At 48.2% G+C, this 24,299-nt stretch overlaps 1 protein-coding gene and 1 long non-coding RNA gene across 2 annotated transcripts; one reads left to right on the top strand and one right to left on the bottom strand.

Annotated features, from left to right (window-relative positions):
- Positions 1 to 1,014: 1,014 nt before the first annotated feature.
- nr6a1a (nuclear receptor subfamily 6, group A, member 1a) lies at positions 1,015 to 23,104 on the bottom strand. Its single transcript, XM_056419764.1, has 9 exons — positions 23,030 to 23,104; positions 15,394 to 15,624; positions 14,546 to 14,601; positions 13,198 to 13,358; positions 12,181 to 12,411; positions 9,365 to 9,619; positions 7,600 to 7,721; positions 7,368 to 7,520; positions 1,015 to 4,859 (listed from the first exon to the last, which is right to left on the bottom strand). The coding sequence occupies exons 1-9, from the start codon at positions 23,043 to 23,045 to the stop codon at positions 4,726 to 4,728; spliced, it is 1,359 nt and encodes a 452-aa protein (XP_056275739.1). The 5' UTR covers positions 23,046 to 23,104; the 3' UTR covers positions 1,015 to 4,725.
- On the top strand, positions 14,627 to 17,188 carry LOC130197207 (uncharacterized). The gene is made up of 2 exons (XR_008832402.1): positions 14,627 to 14,867; positions 16,877 to 17,188. It is a non-coding gene; the product is annotated as an uncharacterized LOC130197207 (long non-coding RNA).
- Positions 23,105 to 24,299: the final 1,195 nt, after the last annotated feature.

Below are 24,299 nucleotides of genomic sequence, written 5' to 3'. Positions count from 1 at the left end.
TAGTGTATATGAATTATAAATACAATATATTATTTTTAAATATATATATCATTTATATTATACCTAAATACATATTTAAATATCATACATATATTTAAATATATATATAAATTATATTGTAATATAATATATAGATATATTATATTTTAATATAATATATGAATATAGAACATTATTATTACATATAATATATATTTATAAATTTAAATATAATGTATACATATATTTTACATTTTATATATAAATATATATAATTTAAATATATAAATATAATTGATATATATTATTAAATACAATATATTATATTTAAATATATTTAATTATTTATATATATAAATTATATTTATATTATTAAATATAATATATCTATATATTATTTTTAAATAATATACATATATTTAAATATAATATATAGATATATTTAACATGTTATATATATTGTGGATTATATTCAAATATATATATAATATATAAATATATTTAAAATGTTATATAATATTAAATATATATATTTAAATATGTATTATATTAAAAAATATATATGTCAGCCTTTGAAAGACAATACATGCTAGTGTACATTCACTGTTTGTTTTGGTCTTAATTGGATTTGTTGACAAGAAAAAGTAACTATCGAAAGTATTTTTTTATCAAAATATTTTAACAAAACGGCTCCAGATTTCTCTTGCGAGCAATGTGTTTAATAATTATTTTCCTGTATTAAATATGTGCAACAAGTATTTGTGTAATGTGTACATTGCATTAAATAAAGCAACTTATTGTTCCCTTTTCCATGTAAAGTAAATGTTTTAAAACAGATCTGGCCAACAGGCAGAAACAGTCTTAATTGTTATTATCTTAAATGTCTTTCCATAAAGGACTAACTAATATACATTTAAATATTATATTTAAATATATATAAATCACATATATAAAATATATTACATATATATATTATATATAGAACTAACTGAGCAGCAGCTTCTCTGCAGACGGTAAATAACTGGAGGCTCCGTGTACACTTGCATAACGTTCACATTTATTTGGTTTCAAGTCCTAACACATTCTAAACATGCTTTTAACACGTAATGATCACATTCTTCACAGGTAGTTAAAGTAACGACAGAACGCGGAGGCTGGCCGCCAATCGAATTTCTTCCCTGAGATACGTCAAGATTGCTCCCCACGATTTCCCATCATGCATCAGGACGTGCAGCAGGCGGCTACAGTCGGAGGTTGGACCGTAAGCTCAACTACACGTTGGGTTACGAGCTCTCGCCGTGGCCGCGTGCTGCAGGTCACCTGGAGCGCCAACAGCTTCCTGTGCTGCGCTCTCATTGGACGACGACGTCACATGGAAACCCTCCGGTTGATGATACATCAAAAGACTCATCGACTGAGCTCCACAACCGGGGAGCACGGCGTCATGTGATGACGTCATGAACACGGAGAACACGGCAAACGGCCAATCACGAAAGGTCAACGTTGGTCAATCGAGCCGCTAACGGCGTCTCGTCATCGGCATTCTGTCATCGAGTGAAATAAAAAAAGAGAACTCCAGTTCCACGTGAAACCAGAGGAGGTAGAGGATCCCTGAACGGAGGTCAGTGTAATACCAGCTGCTGCCAGCAGGCGAGTGAGGTAGAGCTGTGTGAGGCAACACGTTGACTCCAGTTTAAAAAAAGAAGAAGAGGGAAACGGGGGCGTATAATACGGAGGCGACGTCACCCCATCGGGGAAATGAAACCAAAACATAAGCAGAAAGAACAAAAATCAACTATTGAAAGAAAAGTAACGGGGCGACAAATAAAAAAAGGTAGTTTCAGTAAACAAATTGCAAATGCATAACAACAACATGTCCCCTCGTCTGCAGAAACAAACAGAGGAATAAGAAGAAGCCTTTGTTCAGCGGCCGACGGCGTCATGTGACCGCTCGCATCGTGAGGCGCTGCGTTCAAAGACGTCAGATCCTCGTCCAGCCGTCTGATGTGCAGCGCATTCCTGGAGCTACTGACTTTGTTGTCGGCCACCCTGAACCTCTCCTCTTCCTCTTCTTCTACTTCTACTGTACGTCAGACGGCTGGTGACCGTCGCTCTGATATTCACGGTAGAAAAGATATGAAACTCGACTGTTTCCTCAGAGAGATTTATAGTGTTTTAAAGAGGCAGCGCATCACTCAGGCATCTGGTGCGTGTTCACATCCCTGAGATCGTCTTCTAAAGGGTTTAAAGTTCATTAAGAGGTCAAAAACAGATTTTTTTGTTGTTTTATCTGCTTGAATTTGGATTAAATTCCATGCACACGCCTTGTTTTTGGGGGGGCGGCAGGAATTTTTTAAACTGGACAAATAAAACCAAGCGGCGTCGCTGCGTGGCGTGTTCTTCCCCTGAAGCCCCAGAAGCCTGAGTGATGACGATGCATGTTCTAAGAAAAGGAGAGGAAGTGTTCTCAGGGTGGTGGAACATAAGTGATTTCATTCGGCTTTAGAGCCTCAAAGAGTCACATCTGAATTGTAAAATGATTCAAACAACACATAAAAGGCTTCGGAGCTGACGTTACCCGCATGATACGATCTGCCGTAAAATACAGAGGACACGGGAATGAGTCAAGAATTCATTCAAAGCTGAGATAGATGATCGCCTCCCCACTCCCAAAAAATAAAAACAATGGATTCGTGAAAACAAAAAAATACATTCACATCATAACTACAAAGAAAGGTACATGAGAAAATGTATAAAAAACAAAAGAGGAAGTGAAACGCGTCAAAGAAGAACACTGAGGTTCTGAAGCTCCGCCTCCAAAAGCCAAGAGAGAAATCTCCAAACTGCGTTTCACTGAATGAAAGGGGGCGGGGCTTAAGGACAGAAATAAAGTCGAAAAAGGGGGAAAACACTTCTACGGAGGACCTACGATGTCCCGCACCTACGTCTACTAATACTACGTCAGCATGGCCACTGAGGAACACTCAACTTTACCCTGTTTAGATTCAGGCCGGCAGGGACCTGAGAGAGGAACACACTGGGCGGGCAGTGGCCGAGGTCAAAGGTCAAGGTCTCCGAGCCTCCCCGTCGTGTGCAAAAAAAGAGTCGTTGCGAGGACCGCATGCCGTCTGCACTTCAAAACCATTTCATACATCTTGAAATGGCAAAAATATAAACCTGGAGGAGCCCACGAGAAGAAGACCACTTCAAGGGCTTTGAAGTGGTCTTCTCGTAGTCCACGATGAAGACCACCTTCGGGGGCTTCTCCTAAACTATGTGCATATCGGTCACAGAGGGGACTCAAACCTGGATTCACTGAGACCTGAATCCATCCCTGAAACCTTTTATGAGCCGGTTCAGTCGAGGACCAGAACCTGAACCAGAGTCCTTTTGGATCTGGTCCCACTCAAACTGCTCCCGGTCTCGGGTCTGTGCAAAGTTTTGATTGGACCTGACGAGACCGGAGAACAGCGCGAGTCCCTCTGAACTGGCCAATGAAACGCTTGACAGGTCCCATTTGGTTTGAGGCTACGCTAACGGAAGCTAGCGCTAGCTAGAGCTGAGCCCCGTGGGGGGGGGGGGGGCCTCCGGGTCAGACTTGAACCCGGTTCCGTCGGTTCCACTTTGGTTCTAGTTAGGCCAGGTGCACATACTTGATGACCCGTTAAAACACCAGACATGTCGTTCTGGTTTGTTCTGAATAAGTTGGGGGAAAACGCTAGACGTCACGCATCTTAAATTAAACGTGGACCGGAACTTTGAGCAGAACCGGTCGGCGTCGAGGTTCTGGCACCGAGCGGTCCGACGTCGCCACGCCTACCGGGAGCACCGGACTGTGTGTGTGCGCGCGGTTAGCAACATTTACAATGAAGTCCAGCAGGGGGCGCCCCCCCTCGGACACACCGCGATTCATCTCTTATCCTTCATTGATAAGAAACCTTCTCTGTGGGGGGGGGCGGGGCGGGGGCTCTCGGCCCCTCCCCTTACCCATCCATGGGCGTCTGAATAAAGCATTGCATAACACTTTGGTCAAAAAGAGAAAAACAATCAAACTAAAAACACCAAACCTATCCTCCCGTTCCCCGGCTTCAACGCCTTTACATCCCCAGTCTGATTGTAAAAAATACCCGTAAGATCCTTTTCTTTCTCTTCTTCAATGAAGTTCCCATAAATCCATCATCCGGCACCTTGACCCCTGGAATGTGAGACGGGCCGGCCCACCTCCCGTTGGCAGGAGGGGGGTCCGGGGCCACGTCGGTGAAGTAGCTGAATTTTGCATCTTCAGTGCAATAAAACACCGATTTATAATATTTGATTCCCGCAGCTCCTTTGAACATTCAGCCTGTGATTGAGGGTCAAGGCGTCCGCCGGGATCCGGTTGCGTACTTCATTTAACAGAAACAAAAAACAAACAAAAAGGTACCTGAACATAGCAACAACATTTTCCTGAGGTAGTGTCGATCCGCCCCGTCTGAATAAAATAAACTCTTTTAAAGTCTAGCTCTAACAATAGCAACACGGACACATTGAGCAAACTGGATACACACTTGTAAACTCCAAAGACCAACGCATCTACGAGCATTTGTTCAGTACAGAAGCATGTGCACAGTGTAATCAGCATACATTCAGCTCGGTCCTGGAATAAATAGATAAGGAAACAAGTTACAAAAAACAAACTAGCTGCTTGTCACATTCACGAGAGGGGAGACCGGTCCCTCGGCTCGGGGTCGGGGGTCAGGGGGGGGTCTAGTTCCCGGAGGCGGCGGTCACGCAGGGCGACGGGCCGGGGGTCCGGTAGCTGGTCAGGCTGGATTTACAGGAGTGCAACACTGCTTTGAACAGGAGGGGGAGCTGCTCCAGGGGCACGTTCACCAGCTTCCCTGGAAACAGGTTAGGGTTAGCTTGACTTGGACTCGGGTTAGCCTCTCTAAAGGCCTAGCCTAGCCTCTCTAAAGACCTAGCCTAGCCTCTCTAAAGGCCTAGCATAGCCTCTAAAGGCCTAGCCTAGCCTCGCCTCTAAAGGCCTAGCCTAGCCTCTAAAGGCCTAGCATAGCCTCTCTAAAGGCCTAGCCTAGCCTCTCTAAAGGCCTAGCCTCTAAAGGCCTAGCATAGCCTCTCCAAAGGCCTAGCCTCTAAAGGCCTAGCCTCTCTAAAGACCTAGCCTAGCCTCTCTAAAGGACTAGCATAGCCTCTCTAAAGGCCTAGCATAGCCTCTAAAGGCCTAGCCTCTAAAGGCCTAGCATAGCCTCTCTAAAGGCCGAGCCTCTCTAAAGACCTAGCCTAGCCTCTAAAGGCCTAGCCTCTAAAGGCCTAGCATAGCCTCTCTAAAGGCCGAGCCTAGCCTCTAAAGGCCTAGCATAGCCTCTCTAAAGGCCTAGCCTCTCTAAAGACCTAGCCTAGCCTCTCTAAAGGCCTAGCATAGCCTCTAAAGGCCTAGCATATCCTCTCTAAAGACCTAGCCTAGCCTCTAAAGGCCTAGCATATCCTCTCTAAAGGCCTAGCCTCTAAAGGCCTAGTATAGCCTCTCTAAAGGCCTAGCATATCCTCTCTAAAGGCCTAGCCTCTAAAGGCCTAGCATAGCCTCTCTAAAGGCCTAGCATATCCTCTCTAAAGGCCGAGCCTCTCTAAAGACCTAGCATAGCCTCTCTAAAGGCCGAGCATAGCCTCTCTAAAGGCTGAGCCTCTCTAAAGACCTAGCCTAGCCTCTAAAGGCCTAGCCTCTCTAAAGGCCTAGCCTCTCTAAAGGCCTAGCCTCTAAAGGCCTAGCATAGCCTCTCTAAAGGCCGAGCCTCTCTAAAGACCTAGCCTAGCCTCTAAAGGCCTAGCATAGCCTCTCTAAAGGCCTAGCATAGCCTCTAAAGGCCTAGCATATCCTCTCTAAAGACCTAGCCTAGCCTCTAAAGGCCTAGCATATCCTCTCTAAAGGCCTAGCCTCTAAAGGCCTAGCATAGCCTCTCTAAAGGCCTAGCATATCCTCTCTAAAGGCCGAGCCTCTCTAAAGACCTAGCATAGCCTCTCTAAAGGCCGCGCCTCTCTAAAGACCTAGCATAGCCTCTCTAAAGGCTGAGCCTCTCTAAAGACCTAGCCTAGCCTCTAAAGGCCTAGCATAGCCTCTCTAAAGGCCTAGCCTCTCTAAAGACCTAGCCTAGCCTCTCTAAAGGCCTAGCATAGCCTCTCTAAAGACCTAGCCTAGCCTCTCTAAAGGCCTAGCATAGCCTCTAAAGGCCTAGCCTCTCTAAAGGCCTAGCATAGCCTCTCTAAAGGCCGAGCCTCTCTAAAGACCTAGCCTAGCCTCTAAAGGCCTAGCCTCTAAAGGCCTAGCATAGCCTCTCTAAAGGCCGAGCCTCTCTAAAGACCTAGCCTAGCCTCTAAAGGCCTAGCATAGCCTCTCTAAAGGCCGAGCCTCTCTAAAGACCTAGCATAGCCTCTCTAAAGGCCTAGCCTCTAAAGGCCTAGCATAGCCTCTCTAAAGGCCTAGGCTGTGTCTACTACCGGACACTTGAGCCCTTGGATGTCTTTCAGGCTTAGTGCTCCACGCTGACACGACTCGCCCTCAACGGCCGCCATCTTGGCTACGCAGCGGAAGAGGAGGAGCCCTTTCGCCAGCTTTTCATTTTATTTCTAAAACAATGGCGGACGAGATGCTCCGGTAGCACAAGCGGTCGACCACGGAGGCTCCTGCCGCGATGGTGGAGGTATCTCAGTTTCCCCATGGGGTGGAGAAAGGTAAACAAGGGACAACAAGAGACAACAAGAGACAACAAGAGGGCAAGAAGTGCTTCATTTGGTCACTTTAAGTTTCGCGGGTATCGCAAGCAGATTTGCGTACATCACTCCCGGCTTAATTTCGCGGGTGCCGTGAACAGATTTGCGTCCGTCACTTCCGCCAAGTGGTTAACGTAAGTGTTCCATTTGAGACAGACTCATCAGCCACGCAGTACACTGCAGATGTCAGGGCTCTGTAGCATTGCAGTGTCCTTCGTAAAGTGTCCGGTAGTAGACACAGCCCTAGCCCCTCTAAAGGCCTAGCCTCTCTAAAGGCCTAGCCTCTAAAGGCCTAGCCTCTCTAAAGGCCTAGCCTCTCTAAAGGCCTAGCCTCTCTAGAAGCCATTTACACATAACTCTTAACCTTAATGCAACGATTCATATCATAATCTCTTTAACAGAAACACAGAGTCATTCACTAAAGTTCGTGTTAGCTTGACTTGGACTCGGGGGCTAGCCTAGCCTCTCTGATTATATTTTCGGTAAGCGAGAATCTCCATTTCATTTTGGTTTGAACTCAGATGTAAAGGAGTTTGTCGTCGTGGACCAGAGCTCTGCTTGACGTTGAATCGGGAGGTTTTCATGACACTTTGATGAGTTGAGAACCGTTCTGATCTTCTTACCCGCGATGCAGCGGATCTCCGGCAGACACATCATGATCTCGGGGAAGCGCTTGGGCTGGTGCGGGTACTTGTACTCGGCGTAGTCCTGGCACACGTACCAGTAGCGCTTGTTGAGCTGCTCCAGCTGGGACACGTTGGACAGCCCTCTGATGTCTGAGGGAACAACCGGCGGAGCGGTGAGGGGACGCCAGGCCGAGGAGGCCTCGGGCCCCCAGGGCTCTGCACACGGTACCTTGGTTGAGGAAGTTGATGGCCTTCATGCAGGCGTACTCCTCGTTGCTGATCTTCAGCTGGTGGAACTTACGAAACAGATAAATCAGCCTCTCCATCACCTCCATGCCGTCTTCACTGAAGCTGAGGAGTCAGAGCGAGAGTCAAGAACCCTGGAGAGATGGAGCGGTTCATCCACACGACCAACGAACAGGTTCATCCTCATGACCAATGAACAGGGTCCATCACATGGTGACCAATGAACAGGTTCATCCACACGACCAATGAACAGGGTTCATCACATGGTGACCAATGAACAGGTTCATCCACACGACCAATGAACAGGGTTCATCACATGGTGACCAATGAACAGGTTCATCCTCATGACCAATGAACAGGTTCATCCACATGACCAATGAACAGGTTCATCCACACGACCAATGAACAGGTTCATCCTCATGACCAGTGAACAGGTTCATCCACATGACCAATGAACAGGTTCATCCACACGACCAATGAACAGGTTCATCCACATGGCCAATGACCAGGTTCATCCTCATGACCAATGAACAGGTTCATCCTCATGACCAATGAACAGGGTTCATCCTCATGACCAGTGAACAGGTTCATCCTCATGACCAATGAACAGGTTCATCCTCATGACCAATGAACAGGTTCATCCTCATGACCAATGAACAGGTTCATCCTCATGACCAATGAACAGGGTTCATCCTCATGACCAGTGAACAGGTTCATCCACATGACCAATGAACAGGGTTCATCCACATGACCAATGAACAGGTTCATCCTCATGACCAATGAACAGGTTCATCCACATGACCAATGAACAGGTTCATCCACATGACCAATGAACAGGTTCATCCACATGACCAATGAACAGGGTTCATCCACATGACCAATGAACAGGTTCATCCTCATGACCAATGAACAGGTTCATCCTCATGACCAATGAACAGGTTCATCCACATAGTGACCAATGGATTTCCAGAACTTTAAACCAAATTTCCATGACCACAAATTGTGAAATCTCCGTGTCTACATGAGTAAAAACCTTAGCTGAGAGACGTTAGTTTGATTAAAAGAATAAACATGTATATAGATGTTTATTCCTTTAATCAAACTAATGATCGTATGATGGAACGTGTCCAGGACTTCTCCAGGCGTGACCGGGCGAACCCTGAGGAACATACCAACGTCTTCAGAGGGGGGGGGGGTGTTTCAAGACTTCTAGTTTACGGCCCACATTAAAACACGCTAAGCCTCATTATCTTAAGCTTCTCCGCCTCGGTGAACAAGGCAAACATCGGGGAGGAGGACTTCTCAGAGTCGGGGAGGAGGACTTCTCAGAGTCGGGGAGGAAGACTCCAGGCGTGCAGCTCGTCCCTCGCGGTGCGGAGGTAGAGGTTCACTGGTCTGAGCCGTCACGTAAATCAGATGCTCTCCTCTAAACTACAGGCAGAGTGTCCGTATATTAGGGAATGTGTGTCATGAGGTCAGATAATAGCCTCCTGATTTACACAGGACCCCCCCCCCCCCACACACCCCCGTCTCCACCAGGCCAGACGGTGCTAGCCACAGCTCCGTCCCGAGGAGCCTCCTGTTCACGCACCGCTGGCCTGGACCTCCTCCAACGGCAACATGAGGAGAACCATCAGACAGAGGGGAACCTAAGCCCCGCCCCTCACCCCGTCGTCCGACGGCATCTACGAGCCCTAAGCCCCGCCCCCGCAGCTCGTCGTCTACGAGCCCTAAGCCCCGCCTCTCACCCCTGCAGCTCGTCGTCCGACGGCGTGTACTTGGCGGTGACGTCCGCCAGGTCCCCGAAGATCTGCGCGCTGTAGATGGTGAGGCAGGACAGCAGGATGAGCTCCTGCCAGGTGGAGCTCAGCAGGCAGGTGTAGTCCTCGATGGAGAGCTCGCAGAAGAACGGCAGCTTCTTGATCCAGGAGATCTGGCGGAACAGAAGCTCGTCCGCCAGGCGGCACAGCAGGGCGAAGAGCTCCACCTGCGTCACCTTGTACCTGGGGGCGGAGTCAGTGAGTCAGTGAGGCTGAAGAAGACTCATCTCCACCATGAAGGAAGGTTTCACGAACTGAGACGACAGCTGCTGCAGAGGGACGTCAGCAGCTTCACCAAAACAGGCTAGCTTGACTGGGACTCGGGTTAGCCTCAATAAAGGCTAGCCTAGCCTCCCTAGAGGCCTAGCCTCTCTAAAGGCCTAGTCTCCCTAAAGGCCTAGCCTCTCTAAAGGCCTAGTCTCTCTATAGGCCTAGTCTCTATAGGCCTAGCCTCTCTATAGGCCTAGCCTCTCTATAGGCCTAGTCTCCCTAAAGGCCTAGTCTCTCTATAGGCCTAGTCTCTCTAAAGGCCTAGTCTCTCTATAGGCCTAGTCTCTCTATAGGTCTAGTCTCTCTAAAGGCCTAGTCTCTCTATAGGCCTAGTCTCTCTATAGGCCTAGTCTCTCTATAGGCCTAGTCTCCCTAAAGGCCTAGTCTCTCTATAGGCCTAGTCTCTCTATAGGCCTAGTCTCTCTATAGGCCTAGTCTCTCTATAGGCCTAGTCTCTCTAAAGGCCTAGTCTCTCTAAAGGCCTAGTCTCTCTATAGGCCTAGTCTCCCTAAAGGCCTAGTCTCTCTATAGGCCTAGTCTCTCTATAGGCCTAGCCTCTCTATAGGCCTAGTCTCTCTATAGGCCTAGTCTCTCTAAAGGCCTAGTCTCTCTATAGGCCTAGTCTCCTAAAGGCCTAGCCTCTATAGGCCTAGCCTCTCTAAAGGCCTAGCCTCCCTAAAGGCCTAGTCTCTCTATAGGCCTAGTCTCTCTATAGGCCTAGTCTCTCTATAGGCCTAGTCTCCCTATAGGCCTAGTCTCCCTAAAGGCCTAGCCTCTCTATAGGCCTAGCCTCTCTATAGGCCTAGTCTCTCTATAGGCCTAGTCTCTCTATAGGCCTAGCCTCTCTATAGGCCTAGCCTCTCTATAGGCCTAGACTCCCTAAAGGCCTAGTCTCTCTATAGGCCTAGTCTCCCTAAAGGCCTAGCCTCTCTATAGGCCTAGTCTCTCTATAGGTCTAGTCTCTCTATAGGCCTAGCCTCTCTAAAGGTCTAGTCTCTCTAAAGGCCTAGTCTCTCTAAAGGCCTAGCCCCTCTATAGGCCTAGTCTCTCTATAGGCCTAGTCTCCCTAAAGGACTAGTCTCTCTATAGGCCTAGTCTCTCTATAGGTCTAGTCTCTCTATAGGCCTAGCCTCTCTATAGGCCTAGCCTCTCTATAGGCCTAGTCTCTCTAAAGGCCTAGCCTCTCTATAGGCCTAGTCTCTCTATAGGCCTAGTCTCTCTATAGGCCTAGCCCCTCTATAGGCCTAGCCTCTCTAAAGGCCTAGTCTCTCTATAGGCCTAGTCTCCCTAAAGGCCTAGTCTCCCTAAAGGCCTAGTCTCTCTATAGGTCTAGTCTCTCTATAGGCCTAGTCTCTCTATAGGCCTAGTCTCTCTATAGGTCTAGTCTCTCTATAGGCCTAGCCTCCCTAAAGGCCTAGTCTCTCTATAGGCCTAGCCTCTCTAAAGGCCTAGCCTCTATATGCCTAGTCTCTCTATAGGCCTAGCCTCTCTATAGGCCTAGCCTCTCTAAAGGCCTAGCCTCTATAGGCCTAGTCTCTCTAAAGGCCTAGCCTCTATATGCCTAGTCTCTCTAAAGGCCTAGTCTCTCTATAGGCATAGCCTCTCGAAGGGCCTAGCCTCTCTAAAGGCCTAGCCTCTATATGCCTAGTCTCTCTATGCCTAGTCTCTCTAAAGGCCTAGTCTCTCTATAGGCCTAGCCTCTCTATAGGCCTAGCCTCTCTATAGGCCTAGTCTCTCTATAGGCCTAGTCTCTCTAAAGGCCTAGCCTCTCTAAAGGCCTAGTCTCTCTATAGGCCTAGTCTCTCTAAAGGCCTAGTCTCTCTAAAGGCCTAGCCTCTCGAAGGGCCTAGCCTCTCGAAGGGCCTAGTCTCTCTAAAGGCCTAGTCTCTCTATAGGCCTAGTCTCTCTAAAGGCCTAGTCTCTCTAAAGGCCTAGCCTCTCTAAAGGCCTAGTCTCTCTATAGGCCTAGTCTCTCTAAAGGCCTAGCCTCTCTAAAGGCCTAGTCTCTCTATAGGCCTAGCCTCTCTAAAGGCCTAGCCTCTCTAAAGGCCTAGCCTCTCTATAGGCCTAGTCTCTCTATAGGCCTAGTCTCTCTATAGGCCTAGTCTCTCTATAGGCCTAGCCTCTCTATAGGCCTAGTCTCTCTAAAGGCCTAGCCTCTCTAAAGGCCTAGTCTCTCTATAGGCCTAGCCTCTCTAAAGGCCTAGCCTCTCTAAAGGCCTAGTCTCTCTATAGGCCTAGCCTAGTCTCTCTAAAGGCCTAGCCTCTCTAAAGGCCTAGCCTCTCTATAGGCCTAGCCTCTCTATAGGCCTAGCCTCTCTATAGGCCTAGCCTCTCTATAGGCCTAGCCTCTCTATAGGCCTAGCCTCTCTATAGGTCTAGCCTCTCTAAAGGCCTAGCCTCTCTAAAGACCTGTGGCACTGTGGTGACCTTTAACCCCAGAGCTTCTCACACACTGTATGCACTGGACTCACCCATCTTCTATGAGCATGGGGGTGGCCAGGGGGGCCAGGTCTTCGGCCGCCACCAGCTGCAGCACCAGTTGGTGGGACTGGGGGTAGAGGCCGCGCGGCTGCGGGGCCAGCAGGCCCGACTGGGCCGCGTAGCTGAACAGGTGAGGCAGCAGCTGGTAGTGGGTGGACATGGAGGTGTTGATGTACTGGTCACGCAGCGCCGCCGTGTAGCCGTTCACCTCCCCGGAGCGGCTGAGGGGAGGAGGGAGACTGGAGTAAACCATGGGACCACACAGGGGTCAGAGCCATGTGACCACACAGGGGTCACAGCCATGTGACCACACAGGGGTCAGAGCCATATGACCACAGGGGTCACAGCCATATGACCACAGGGGTCACAGCCATGTGACCACAGGGGTCACAGCCATGTGACCACAGGGGTCACATTTGTTGACATCTCGGTGTTCACATGAAGTGAGACGATGTGTTATTTGAACTAACAATGAATGTCATTCTACACACAGAGTAACTTAACATATGAAGATAACAACATTTTTATGACTTTTCCAAAAAAAAAATTATGGATTTTATTTTTTTACAGGAATTTTCCAGGCCTGGAAATGAACATGCAAAAAATTCCAGGACTTTTCCAGGTTTTCCATGACCGTACAAATCCTGTAAAGGAGTAATCTCACGTATGTACCCTCCGACCCAGAGTAGGAAGCTGGACCCCCGTATCCGTGTGGCGCCCAACGTTTGTGCTATGCTAAGCTAACCCCACGACCTTTGGGTGGCGCTCTCCACGCGGTTCCTTTCGGACCCGCATGCCAACAGAACCGCGGCGCTCCGGCATCCTGCCGACGCCACGGAGGACGAGCGGCCAGACGACGCTCGTCCTTGACGACGCGCCCGTCGCCATGGCGAGGGCGGCCGACAGCGCGCCGCGCATTCAGGCATTCTTCTGCCCGCGAATACCTGAGCGAGACGTGAGGCCGTCAGGGCCGGCTCATTATCTCCATAACGGGGGGGGGGACTCACTTGGATGACAGCATGGAGGCGGGCGACGGCTGGTTGCCCTCCAAGGCCCCGTTGCTGGGCGAGCTGTGGTCGCTGTCCCCGTTGGGGCCCCAGGTGAGCTCCGGGACTTCGTCCTTGAACTCCTGGCCCGACATGATGCGCTCGATCTCCTCCTCGGTGATCTACACACACACACAGGGGGCTGTGGGTATGTCCTGGAGCAGCAGCTACACACACACACACACAGGGGGATGTGGGTATGTCCTGGAGCAGCAGCTACACACACAGGGGGCTGTGGGTATGTCCTGGAGCAGCAGCTACACACACACACACACACAGGGGGCTGTGGGTATGTCCTGGAGCAGCAGCTACACACACACACACACAGGGGGGTGTGGGTATGTCCTGGAGCAGCAACTACACACACACACACAGGGGGATGTGGGTATGTCCTGGAGCAGCAACTACACACACACACACACACAGGGGGCTGTGGGTATGTCCTGGAGCAGCAGCTACACACACACACACACAGGGGGATGTGGGTATGTCCTGGAGCAGCAGCTACACACACACAGGGGGATGTGGGTATGTCCTGGAGCAGCAGCTACACACACACACACACAGGGGGATGTGGGTATGTCCTGGAGCAGCAGCTACACACACACACACACACAGGGGGATGTGGGTATGTCCTGGAGCAGCAGCTACACACACACACACACACACACAGGGGGATGTGGGTATGTCCTGGAGCAGCAGCTACACACACACACACACAGGGGGATGTGGGTATGTCCTGGAGCAGCAGCTACACACACACACACACACACAGGGGGATGTGGGTATGTCCTGGAGCAGCAACTACACACACACACACACACAGGGGGATGTGGGTATGTCCTGGAGCAGCAGCTACACACACACACAGGGGGATGTGGGTATGTCCTGGAGCAGCAGCTACACACACACAGGGGGATGTGGGTATGTCCTGGAGCAGCAGCTACACACACACAGGGGGGATGTGGGTATGTCCTGGAGCTCCTTATGAGTCTCACTTTAAATGATTAGCTGCTTTTCACTGATATGGAGGAGCAAGGACGCAATCTAGAGGGGAGTAAAGGGAGGAGGCGTGTGCATATCACACACACACGCCTAAAATAATAGAAAACTTATATAAAGTCCTGTTGAAAGACCTCCTCCTCCTCCTCCTCCTCCTCCTCCTCCTCCTCCTCCTCCTCCTCCTCCTCCTCCTCCTCCTCCTCCTCCTCCTCCTCCTCCTCCTCCTCCTCCTCCTCCTCCTCCTCCTCCTCCTCCTCCTCCTCCTCCTCCTCCTCCTCCTCCTCCTCCTCCTCCTCCAGTGGTTTACCTGCACGGGCCCGATGCTTTTGTTCCGCCCCCCCGGCATGCCGTCCTCCCTGATCGCTGCACAGAGAAAGAGAGAGAAAGAGAGAATCTCAATATGGCGTGCGGTTCAGAGTCGGCACCAGAGCGCCACCTAGTGGCGGAAATGAGCCGGGCGGTACCGTTGCTGTTGGCAGGCAGATGTCATTGGAGAACAGCTCCGAGTGGATGACACATCCGGTCGCCATGGTGAGGGCAGTGACATGCATCCTCCACTGGGGGGCAGCACTGCACCGCACCAAGCCAGAGCCCTCACCATGACGTCGGTTTGATGACACGTCATACAGGTATGTTCAGTTTAGGCTTAATTTATATATTTAATTATGTATAGTAGTAAATGATAGGTAGGGTTACCTTTATTAATATTATTATTATTTGCTTTTCAGGGTGTTCTTGCTATATTTTATAGTGTGACGTCATCTCTCGAGTCTATTGTTTGTTTGTTTCTATTGTTTGTTTTTACCATGTAAAGTAAAACATAAAATTACACACTTAATGTGAATAAATATATATTATACTGACCAAGATGTTCAATACTCAGAGCTCTGAACACTGGACTGAAGATGAAAATGACTCATTTACATATTTAAAGATACAAAATGACACGCTCTGCAGGAAATTTACTAATTTACATATTTAAAGATTTTAAAAAATGAGAGGATGATGGTCTTGATATGAGCGGCTAACTGGAGAAGCGCCTCGGAGACGACTACGAGCTCCCCTTAATGTCCCGTCTGCGGCAGCCAATGAGGCGCCAGCTCACAGTGACCATAAACTCTGTGTTATTATATTCCATGACTTAGCCCCGCCCACCTTTGCGGTTCATGCCCATCTGCAGACACTTGAGCAGCCGGCAGTACTGGCAGCGGTTGCGCTGCTTGCGCGACATCTCGCAGTTCTTGTCGCGGCTGCAGCGGTAGACGCGCTTGTTGCAGATGCTGCGCTTGAAGAAGCCTTTGCAGCCCTCGCAGGAGATGATGCCATAGTGGAGGCCGGTGGCGCGGTCGCCACAGATGAGGCACGTACGCTGGTCAGCCGGATCATCTGGGGGGGAGGACCAACGAGAAGACAGTTAGACCAATGAGAAGACAGTTAGACCAACGAGAAGACAGTTAGACCAATAAGAAGACAGTTAGACCAACGAGAAGACAGTTAGACCTACGAGAAGACAGTTAGACCAACGAGAAGACAGTTAGACCAATAAGAAGACAGTTAGACCAATGAGAAGACAGTTAGACCAATGAGAAGACAGGGTCTTCGGTGCGCGCGCCAACATCGAAGCTCTGCCGTGATGCGCGCACATATCCGCGCACACGGGTGAGCACACTCACTAGCGCCAGAGCTCCGATGCCGGCGCGCGCCTCGCTCAGCGGTGATGCGCGCACACAGGTGAGCACACCTCAGTGTTAAATTAAGCTTAGGGCACCAACATGGCGAGCGGCACTAGTCCCGCCCCCTGAAGCTGTAAACCTAGGGGAAACACTGAACTCGATTACTATTGATCAAAACAGAACGAGGGTTCGGCTGTAGCCGACTTGAAACATACTATTGAGAACATATTCGCTGACATGCAAGTTTTTTTAGGCGTTCGGGAAAATGGCTTAGGCGCGCGCCCAAATTTTCTCTATGCAGGAAAAATCCTGGAAGACAGTTAGACCAACGAGAAGACAGTTAGACCAACGAGAAGACAGTTAGACCAACGAGAAGACAGTTAGACCAACGAGAAGACAGTTAGACCAACGAGAAGACAGTTAGACCAATGAGAAGACAGTTAGACCAACGAGAAGACAGTTAGACCAACGAGTCGTCTGCGCAGTCAGAGGTACAGGGGTCACACGCATGGTGACCAATGGGTTTAAAGGACTTCAAACCACATCTATAGGACTTTTCCAGGACTTTAAATCAAATTTCCATGACCAAACATTTTGTGAAATCTCGGTGTAACCATGAAGTGAGAACATTTCGTATACAACCGAACAATGAGAATTCCAAAGCCTACAGTCTATTCAGTGTGAATTATAATATCAATATAACACTTTTCCAGGCCTGGAATCAACGATTTTTTTTTTAATTCTTCTCCAGAAAAGACTTTTCCAGGTTTTCCATGACCGTACTTCAGTGGGAGCAAACAGCTGGAGGTGACATGTTCATTGAGATCACGGGGCGGTGGGGGGGAGGGGCTTAAGCCCGAGGCGGCGCCGGCTAATCCAAAAGGTTCTTAAGCCCCAAACTCATCTGGTGAAAGTGGAGACGTCTTGTTTTATTCAGCAGCTCAAAGCATCTCCTCTCTCCTCAGACCTCCTCCTCAAAGCATCTCCTCTCTCCTCAAAGCGTCTCATCTCTCCTCAGACCTCCTCCTCAAAGCGTCTCCTCTCTCCTCAGACCTCCTCAAAGTGTCTCCTCTCTCCTCTCTGCTCTCTCCTCAGACCTTCTACCAGAGCCACAGTTACAACTTCAACGAGTGGCCTAGACCACCCAAATATATACACCATCCATATATATATATACACCACCATTCAAAGTTCGTCACGTAGAAATTTCCTTATTTTTCAAAGCACTGTTTTTATCAATGAAGATAACATGAAATAAATCATAAACTCTCTACATAGTTAATGTGTACATGACTATTCTCTGGTGTTTAGTGAAGTTTCTACATAGGTGTATAGAGGGTTAAAGTTAGGGTTAATCCTAACGCTCTACATAGGTGTGTAGAGGGTTAAAGTTAGGGTTAACCCTAACACTCTACATAGTGTATAGAGGGTTAAAGTTAGGGTTAACCCTAACGCTCTACATAGGTGTATAGAGGGTTAAAGTTAGGGTTAACCCTAACGCTCTACATAGTGTATAGAGGGTTAAAGTTAGGGTTAACCCTAACGCTCTACAGAGGTGTATAGAGGGTTAAAGTTAGGGTTAACCCTAACGCTCTACATAGTGTATAGAGAGTTAAAGTTAGGGTTAACCCTAACGCTCTACATAGTGTATAGAGAGTTAAAGTTAGGGTTAACCCTAACACTCTACATAGGAGTATAGAGGGTTAAAGTTAGGGTTAACCCTAACGCTCTACATAGGTGTATAGAGAGTTAAAGTTAGGGTTAACCCTAACGCTCTACAGAGGTGTATAGAGGGTTAAAGTTAGGGTTAACCCTAATGCTCAACAGAGGTGTATAGAGGGTTAAAGTTAGGGTTAACCCTAACGCTCTACAGAGGTGTAAAGTTAGGGTTAACCCCAACACTCTACAGAGGTGTACAGAGGGTTAAAGTTAGGGTTAACCCTAACGCTCTACATAGTGTATAGAGGGTTAAAGTTAGGGTTAACCCTAATGCTCTACAGAGGTGTATAGAGGCCCATCTCCAGTGTTCTGATGGTACATTGTGTTATCGCCTTAGAAGACTAGCGGAGGGGTAGAAAACCCTTTAAACCCTTTTTATGTGAGCGCAGCTGAAAACAGTTATGCTGCTAAAAGAAACTATGAAACTGGCCTTCCTTTGAGCCACAAGAAGATCTACATTAATATGTAATATATAAATCATTATTCATAACCTCGTCAAGGTCTTGATTAGATTTTATATTCATTCAAGTGAAGAGTTTTCATGGAAAACACCAAATTGTCTGGGTGACTCCAAACTTTAACGGTAGTCTAAGATTCAGGCAGCAGCTGGAGGTAAACCAGCTTCCTTAAAGAGACACACACACAATATCTGTTGGTCAATGAAAAGCTGCTTCTGGCTGTGTGTGTGTGTGTGTGTGTGTGTGTGTGTGTGTGTGTGTGTGTGTGTGTGTGTGTGTGTGTGTTGAAGCTACTAATCAATACAACAATGAGATGGTTATAATACAGATTCCTGCACATCTTGATGCTTCTGGCATTTCACACCCAGCTGTCAGTAGTCAGGTGCATTGTGGGTAATATCGTAGCCATGTAGATGTAAACAGAAGAGATGAGAGATTTAGTTCTGATGCATCGGCTTTGATATCATTTCCAAGGAGACCAGCTGATTTTTGACAACAGGCCAAAGTTACATCATGTTCAATATGCAAATGAGCATGATCGACCAATCATGATCACATGACCACAGACAGCTGATTGGTTCAGTAGCTCCGTCAGAGCGTTTAGTTCATGGACGAATCAACACGAATATAAAAACTATTTCAACAAGACCACCGGCCTGCTTTCAAAATAAAAGACTCTCCACATAAAACTTCATTCCACAATGAGGATCCAGTGTGGACTGAATATTCTCCAGTCCATACAAACAATAAAAACACATCAGCATCACGGCCGCCCTCTTAAAGGGCCGGCGTAACTGAAACACTGTAAAAACTACTCAAATAAACAATAATCAAATGCAAAGAATGTTCTTAAACAATATGTTTGAGTGTAGAAATATTGTAAATAAGAACATTTCTCCAATATAACATAACTCCATTTAATTTGAGACCTTCAAACTAAAAGCTCAGGGCATTTTTCCTGAATTCCTTGCAGATGGAATGTCTTTAAAGCCACGGTGGTTTACGATATACATCTATATACCCGTCTTCATGCCCAGGAGTCATCAGAGACACCTCCATGCAGACAATGAGACCCCCCCCCTGACCGCGGTACTGTAAGAGGGGCACGAGGTCACGACGAGGACCCCGGGGTCATAAAACACCCGGGACATCAAATGAAATGACAGGCACCTCCTCAGCCGGCCATCTGCCAGCAGAGCACCGACCCGGCCCATGGGCAACGCGTGACTTCCTTCACGGTGGAACACAATGGCTGTGAAGCCGGCAGCTTTCAGCCTGATTTGACGAATCTGTCACCAGGTCTTTCAAGTGCATGGCCGCCGCCATATAACACGGGCCGGCTCACACCTCCACACACTTGATCTCAGGTCCTCACGCGCTGTGACTCCGCCCCCTCCTGCCGGGAGGCGACTATTAAATATTCATGACATTCAGCTGAAGGATTCCTGTGGTCACAGCAGCGCGAGGCCGACGTCCTCCGGTCCTTATGGATCCCAACATCAACAGACTCGATATGGAAATGTCAATACAAGGTTGTTCAACACACGAGTAAATATGATGTTTGTTAACTGGACAAAAGGATAAAAAGACGTATTTCTATTGTAGGAGTCAAATTATGGAACAACGTTAAAATGGATGCAAGAATGGTTTAACTCACATACATATATATATACACATGTATATATGTGTATATATATATATCAGAAAATGTATATAAAATAAAGAAAATATATATAAATATTATTTTGTATTTTATTTATTATTTTTAATCGAATATATATATATATATAAGAAAATGTATATAAAATAAATAAATAAATATTTTAAATATATATATATATACACACATATATTATTTTTAATTTTCTTTATTATTCTTTAGAAAAATAAAGAAAACAAAAAATACATATTATTTTTTATTTTCTTTATTATTTTAATATAATTAATAATTTCATTTAACAATTTAGGATAGGAATATATAAGCAATTGTTGCTTCTACCTTTACGTTTCAGTCTGTTTTGTATATTATATAGAATAATATGGTATTATATTGCAATGATTGAATAAAATAAACAACAACAACAACCAGACTGAAGTCAGAGCGACGTGACCACGGAGAAGATCAGGAGAATAAAGCATGAGATAGAAATAATATTTAAGGGACATTTCAAGAACTCTGAGGGGCCAAAACGAGACGCACATGAGGTCAGAGGTCAGCTGAGAGGACCAGGACCCCTCTACTGGGAGACGGAGGTCCAGTTCACTACTTGGACCGGAGGTCCCGCCTGGCCCTGGAGGGGCTGAGTGATGACATCATCATCATGATGACATCATCAGGTCAGCACAAGCACCGCGTTACACACTGGGCCGATGAATAGAAGCTAATGGAGGGTGAGGTGCATTATGGGAAACTGGGATGTTCTGTTGCAATCTTTAAAAAGAGTCTGACAACACATACACACACACACACACACAGAAAGACAAACACACACACACACACACACACAGAAAGACAAACACACACACACACACACACACACACAGAAAGACAAACACACACACACACACACACACACACACACACACACACACACACACACACACACACACACACACACACAGTGAGATATGCATTACTTGTCATGAGGGGATTGATCCAGGTCCAGGTCCTGACCCCCCCCCCCCCCCCATAGAGGCCTTTGATTGGCTGCCCAGGCCTTCCATCACAATCAGGCCAGCTGAGACAGGAGAGGGGGAGGGGGGGGGGGGGCTGCTGTACTTTTCCGCTCCTCCCCGCCTCCCCCTCCTCTATCTAACTTATCTCTCCCACCTGGGGGAGGCCCCCCCCCTCCGGGTATGGCCGGTATGCCGCTCACAAAGAGCCTCCAGCTCAGTGTGATGCTAATCTGCAGCGCGGCGGCCATGGAGGTGCAGAGCGGCTCCTCCCCACACAATGGAGGCCGGGGGCCGGGGGCCGCGGCATTAGCATCCAGTCCGGCCACAGCATGCTAATGGGGTGCTAATGCTAGCCGCCACTGTCTCCAGCGTTTGCATCTGAAGAGATGGACCTGTTTGAGAGCGGGGGGGATGACGCTCCTCCTGGAGGGGCGGAGCTTAGAGAACCACCAGACTGCCGGAGGAGGAGTTTATCCACTGGTGACTCCGCTGTCCTCCAGTGAGTCACCACGGCGTGTTGGGAGCTTCCAGAGAAAATCACCCAGAAACACAAAGATGTCAGCAGGAAAGCAAACGCCTGGAGACGGAATCATTGATTCAGCCAACATGGCGACCAGCGGGTCACAGCTCCGGGTCCAGAGACCGCCGCGTCTCCACGAGGATGAACCCGACATACTTCAATTCAAAGCATAAACATGGATATAAATGTCTATTATTTGTAATCAAACTGTAAATCAATGTATGAATATAACTATTTCACCACTTTTCCAAAACTTTTGCGATTACATTTTTTGATGGTTTTTTCGAGGCCTGGAAACAACCAGGACCGTTCCAGGTTTTCCAGAACCAGTTATTGACCGTAAAGTTTCTTTGTTTAACATTTAGTGTCATAAACAGTTTCCTCCTCTCAGCTGCTGATCATCACATCTCAAAGGGACCTTTAAGAGAAGCTGTTATTATATTTAGATGTATGCTAGTGAAGCCTGGGACCTGGAGAACCCAGCCGGGTCAGAACCATGAGGTGGTTTACAGCCGGCTTTGTGATACAGTCGTATAAAGTGCTGTGAATGAATGCAGAGCCCCCCCCCCCCACACACACACCCCGTCAGGGGGGGTCGGGGGTCTTCACAGACCAGCAGGCTGAACTCCCACGGCGGCCATTTAAAAACACAGAGCAGAACCAGGAGCCAAGAACCGGTTCTCCATGGAAATAACTCCAACAGCACAGAGACACACACTTACCACAGTGTGTGTGTGTGTTGGGGGAGGGGGAGGGCCAACACACCCTTCAAAAAGACAAAGATGTGCAGCATGATGGGCTCCTGTGTGTGTGTGTGTGTGTGTGTGTGTCGTCTATTTATAGGCCACGTTAGTCACAGGAGGCTGACCTCCCCCACTGGAGCTATTGATCCTCACACAGCTTCTGCACACACACACACACACACACATTCTATCTCCTCTCTGTATTCACACACCTTCACAAGACGACTACATTAAGCGCTGCCTCCTCCTCCTCCTGGAGGAGGTGGAGGAAGAGGAGGAGGCCGTGAGGAATGTGCCTCCTCCTCCAGCTGGAGCTCAACATGGCTGCTGGGGGATTACCCCGGGGGAGGGGACCCTTACAGTAGCACGGCCCTCCTCCTCCTCCTCTTCCACACACACACACACATCCCCCGCTTTAAACTCAGAGCGCTGATCATGTGCTGAAGAAGGAATAAACTGTCAAATAAATAACAACAAAGCGAGGCGGCGTGGGGTAAAGGACCCGGGAGACCGGAGGCAATGAAAAGGACCACCGGGGGGGGGGGGGGGGGTACACACTGGAAGGTTACTCCATCATACCACTTCATATTAATAATTATAATAAGAACTGACCTTTAAACAGCAGAATGAAGCAACTGATCATCACACACACACTAAACATGAAGGTATATGTGGGCTCATCAACACATATGAGGCGTAGTGCACACACACACACACACACACACACACACACACACACACACACACACACACACACACACACACACACACACACACACACACACACACACACACACACACACACACACACACACACACACACACACACACACACACACCCCCCTTGAAGGCTCATTATCCGGTCTGAGAATCATTGACGGAGCGCACACAACACAGAGATCACAACAACAACAACCACCACACTGCAGAACTGGGTCGAGACAGAAACACATCCTCCATGTAGTCAAGAGACGAAGAGCATTCCAGCCTCCTCTTCCTCACCTTCCCATGTGTCCATCGCATGCTGCTCCCAGTCCTCTGGACCCCATTCAACCCCTCAGTCCTGCCTCTCTCTCTCTCGCCCTGCAGCACCTCTTCCCTCGACCGCCCGTCCCTCTCTGACCGCAGCCGGAGTCCAGCGACGCCACTGGTCACTTTACTGCCCCGGGTCACATGACCACGGAGAGTTCAAGCCCCCGGGGTCACGGCTCTCCTCGAGGGCCAATGGGCAGCCAGCAGGGTTATCTGAGAGGAACCAATAGGCCACTCTTCTTCTTTACAACAATACCAGTCCTCACACAAATTACCCCCCCCCCACCGGCCAAAGTGCACGACCAAACATAAACACAGGTTTCAAGCTGACCAAAGACACACACACACACATTAGCACACTTAGTGCCGCCCCGCTGCAGGTTCACATCCAGCCAATGGGAGGAGACCAGGAAGAGCCTCGCTGCAGCCACAGCTGATGCCAGTACTGAGACCGGTGACCCCCACCCGGTGCTCTCGGGTCAAGACCACTAGAACCAGAGGGGGTATAAACAACGTTGTGCCAGTTAAGTCATTTTGGGATTTGTATTTTTTTTGCAGCATCGCCGGTTCGATTCCGGCTTGAAGGTCATTAACCCCCCCCCCCCCCCCCATCCTCTCGTTTTAGGTCCATTTCCCTGTTATCAATAATTCATTAAAGTCTTAAAAAGTCTCATAAATAATGTAAAGAGACAAGCGTCAGAATGAGAACACATCATCCATGAGAATAAAACATAAAGATGCATCGAGTGACTCCTCGTCTTCATCAACATGGAGACAAACTCATCAAATAGAAGAACAGGAGAAACAATCGAGTCCCAAAGACTGAGGACTGAAGCTCAAGAGAGGAAACAGACAGCCAGACCACTGGGGGTCAACAGAAACACCCAAACGCAACGCCGACACGCACAAGGCTCGAGAACCGTTCTCCAGTAGAACACACAAGGCTCTAGAACCCTTCTCCAGTAGAACACACACAAGGCTCTAGAACCCTTCTCCAGTAGAACACACAAGGCTCTAGAACCCTTCTCCAGTAGAACACACAAGGCTCTACAACCCTTCTCCAGTAGAACACACACAAGGCTCTAGAACCCTTCTCCAGTAGAACACACAAGGTTCTAGAACCCTTCTCCAGTAGAACACACAAGGTTCTAGAACCCTTCTCCAGTAGAACACACACAAGGCTCTAGAACCGTTCTCCAGTAGAACACACAAGGCTCGAGAACCGTTCTCCAGTAGAACA

Source organism: Pseudoliparis swirei, chromosome 7 (genome assembly GCF_029220125.1).
Source record: "Pseudoliparis swirei isolate HS2019 ecotype Mariana Trench chromosome 7, NWPU_hadal_v1, whole genome shotgun sequence".
Lineage (NCBI taxonomy): Eukaryota > Metazoa > Chordata > Actinopteri > Perciformes > Liparidae > Pseudoliparis > Pseudoliparis swirei.
Note: the sequence above shows the minus strand (reverse complement) of the source record. Positions and strands in the feature narration are given on the sequence as shown.

What these genes read in the sequence shown, in the direction of transcription:
- nr6a1a (XM_056419764.1), bottom strand. An exon ending in AAAGCATCGGGCCCGTGCAG is followed by an intron (nt 13,359 to 14,545) that starts GTAAACCACTGG and finishes GTGTGTGTGTAG; the next exon opens with ATCACCGAGGAGGAGATCGA. An exon ending in CCCATGCTCATAGAAGATGG is followed by an intron (nt 9,620 to 12,180) that starts GTGAGTCCAGTG and finishes CTCCGCCCCCAG; the next exon opens with GTACAAGGTGACGCAGGTGG.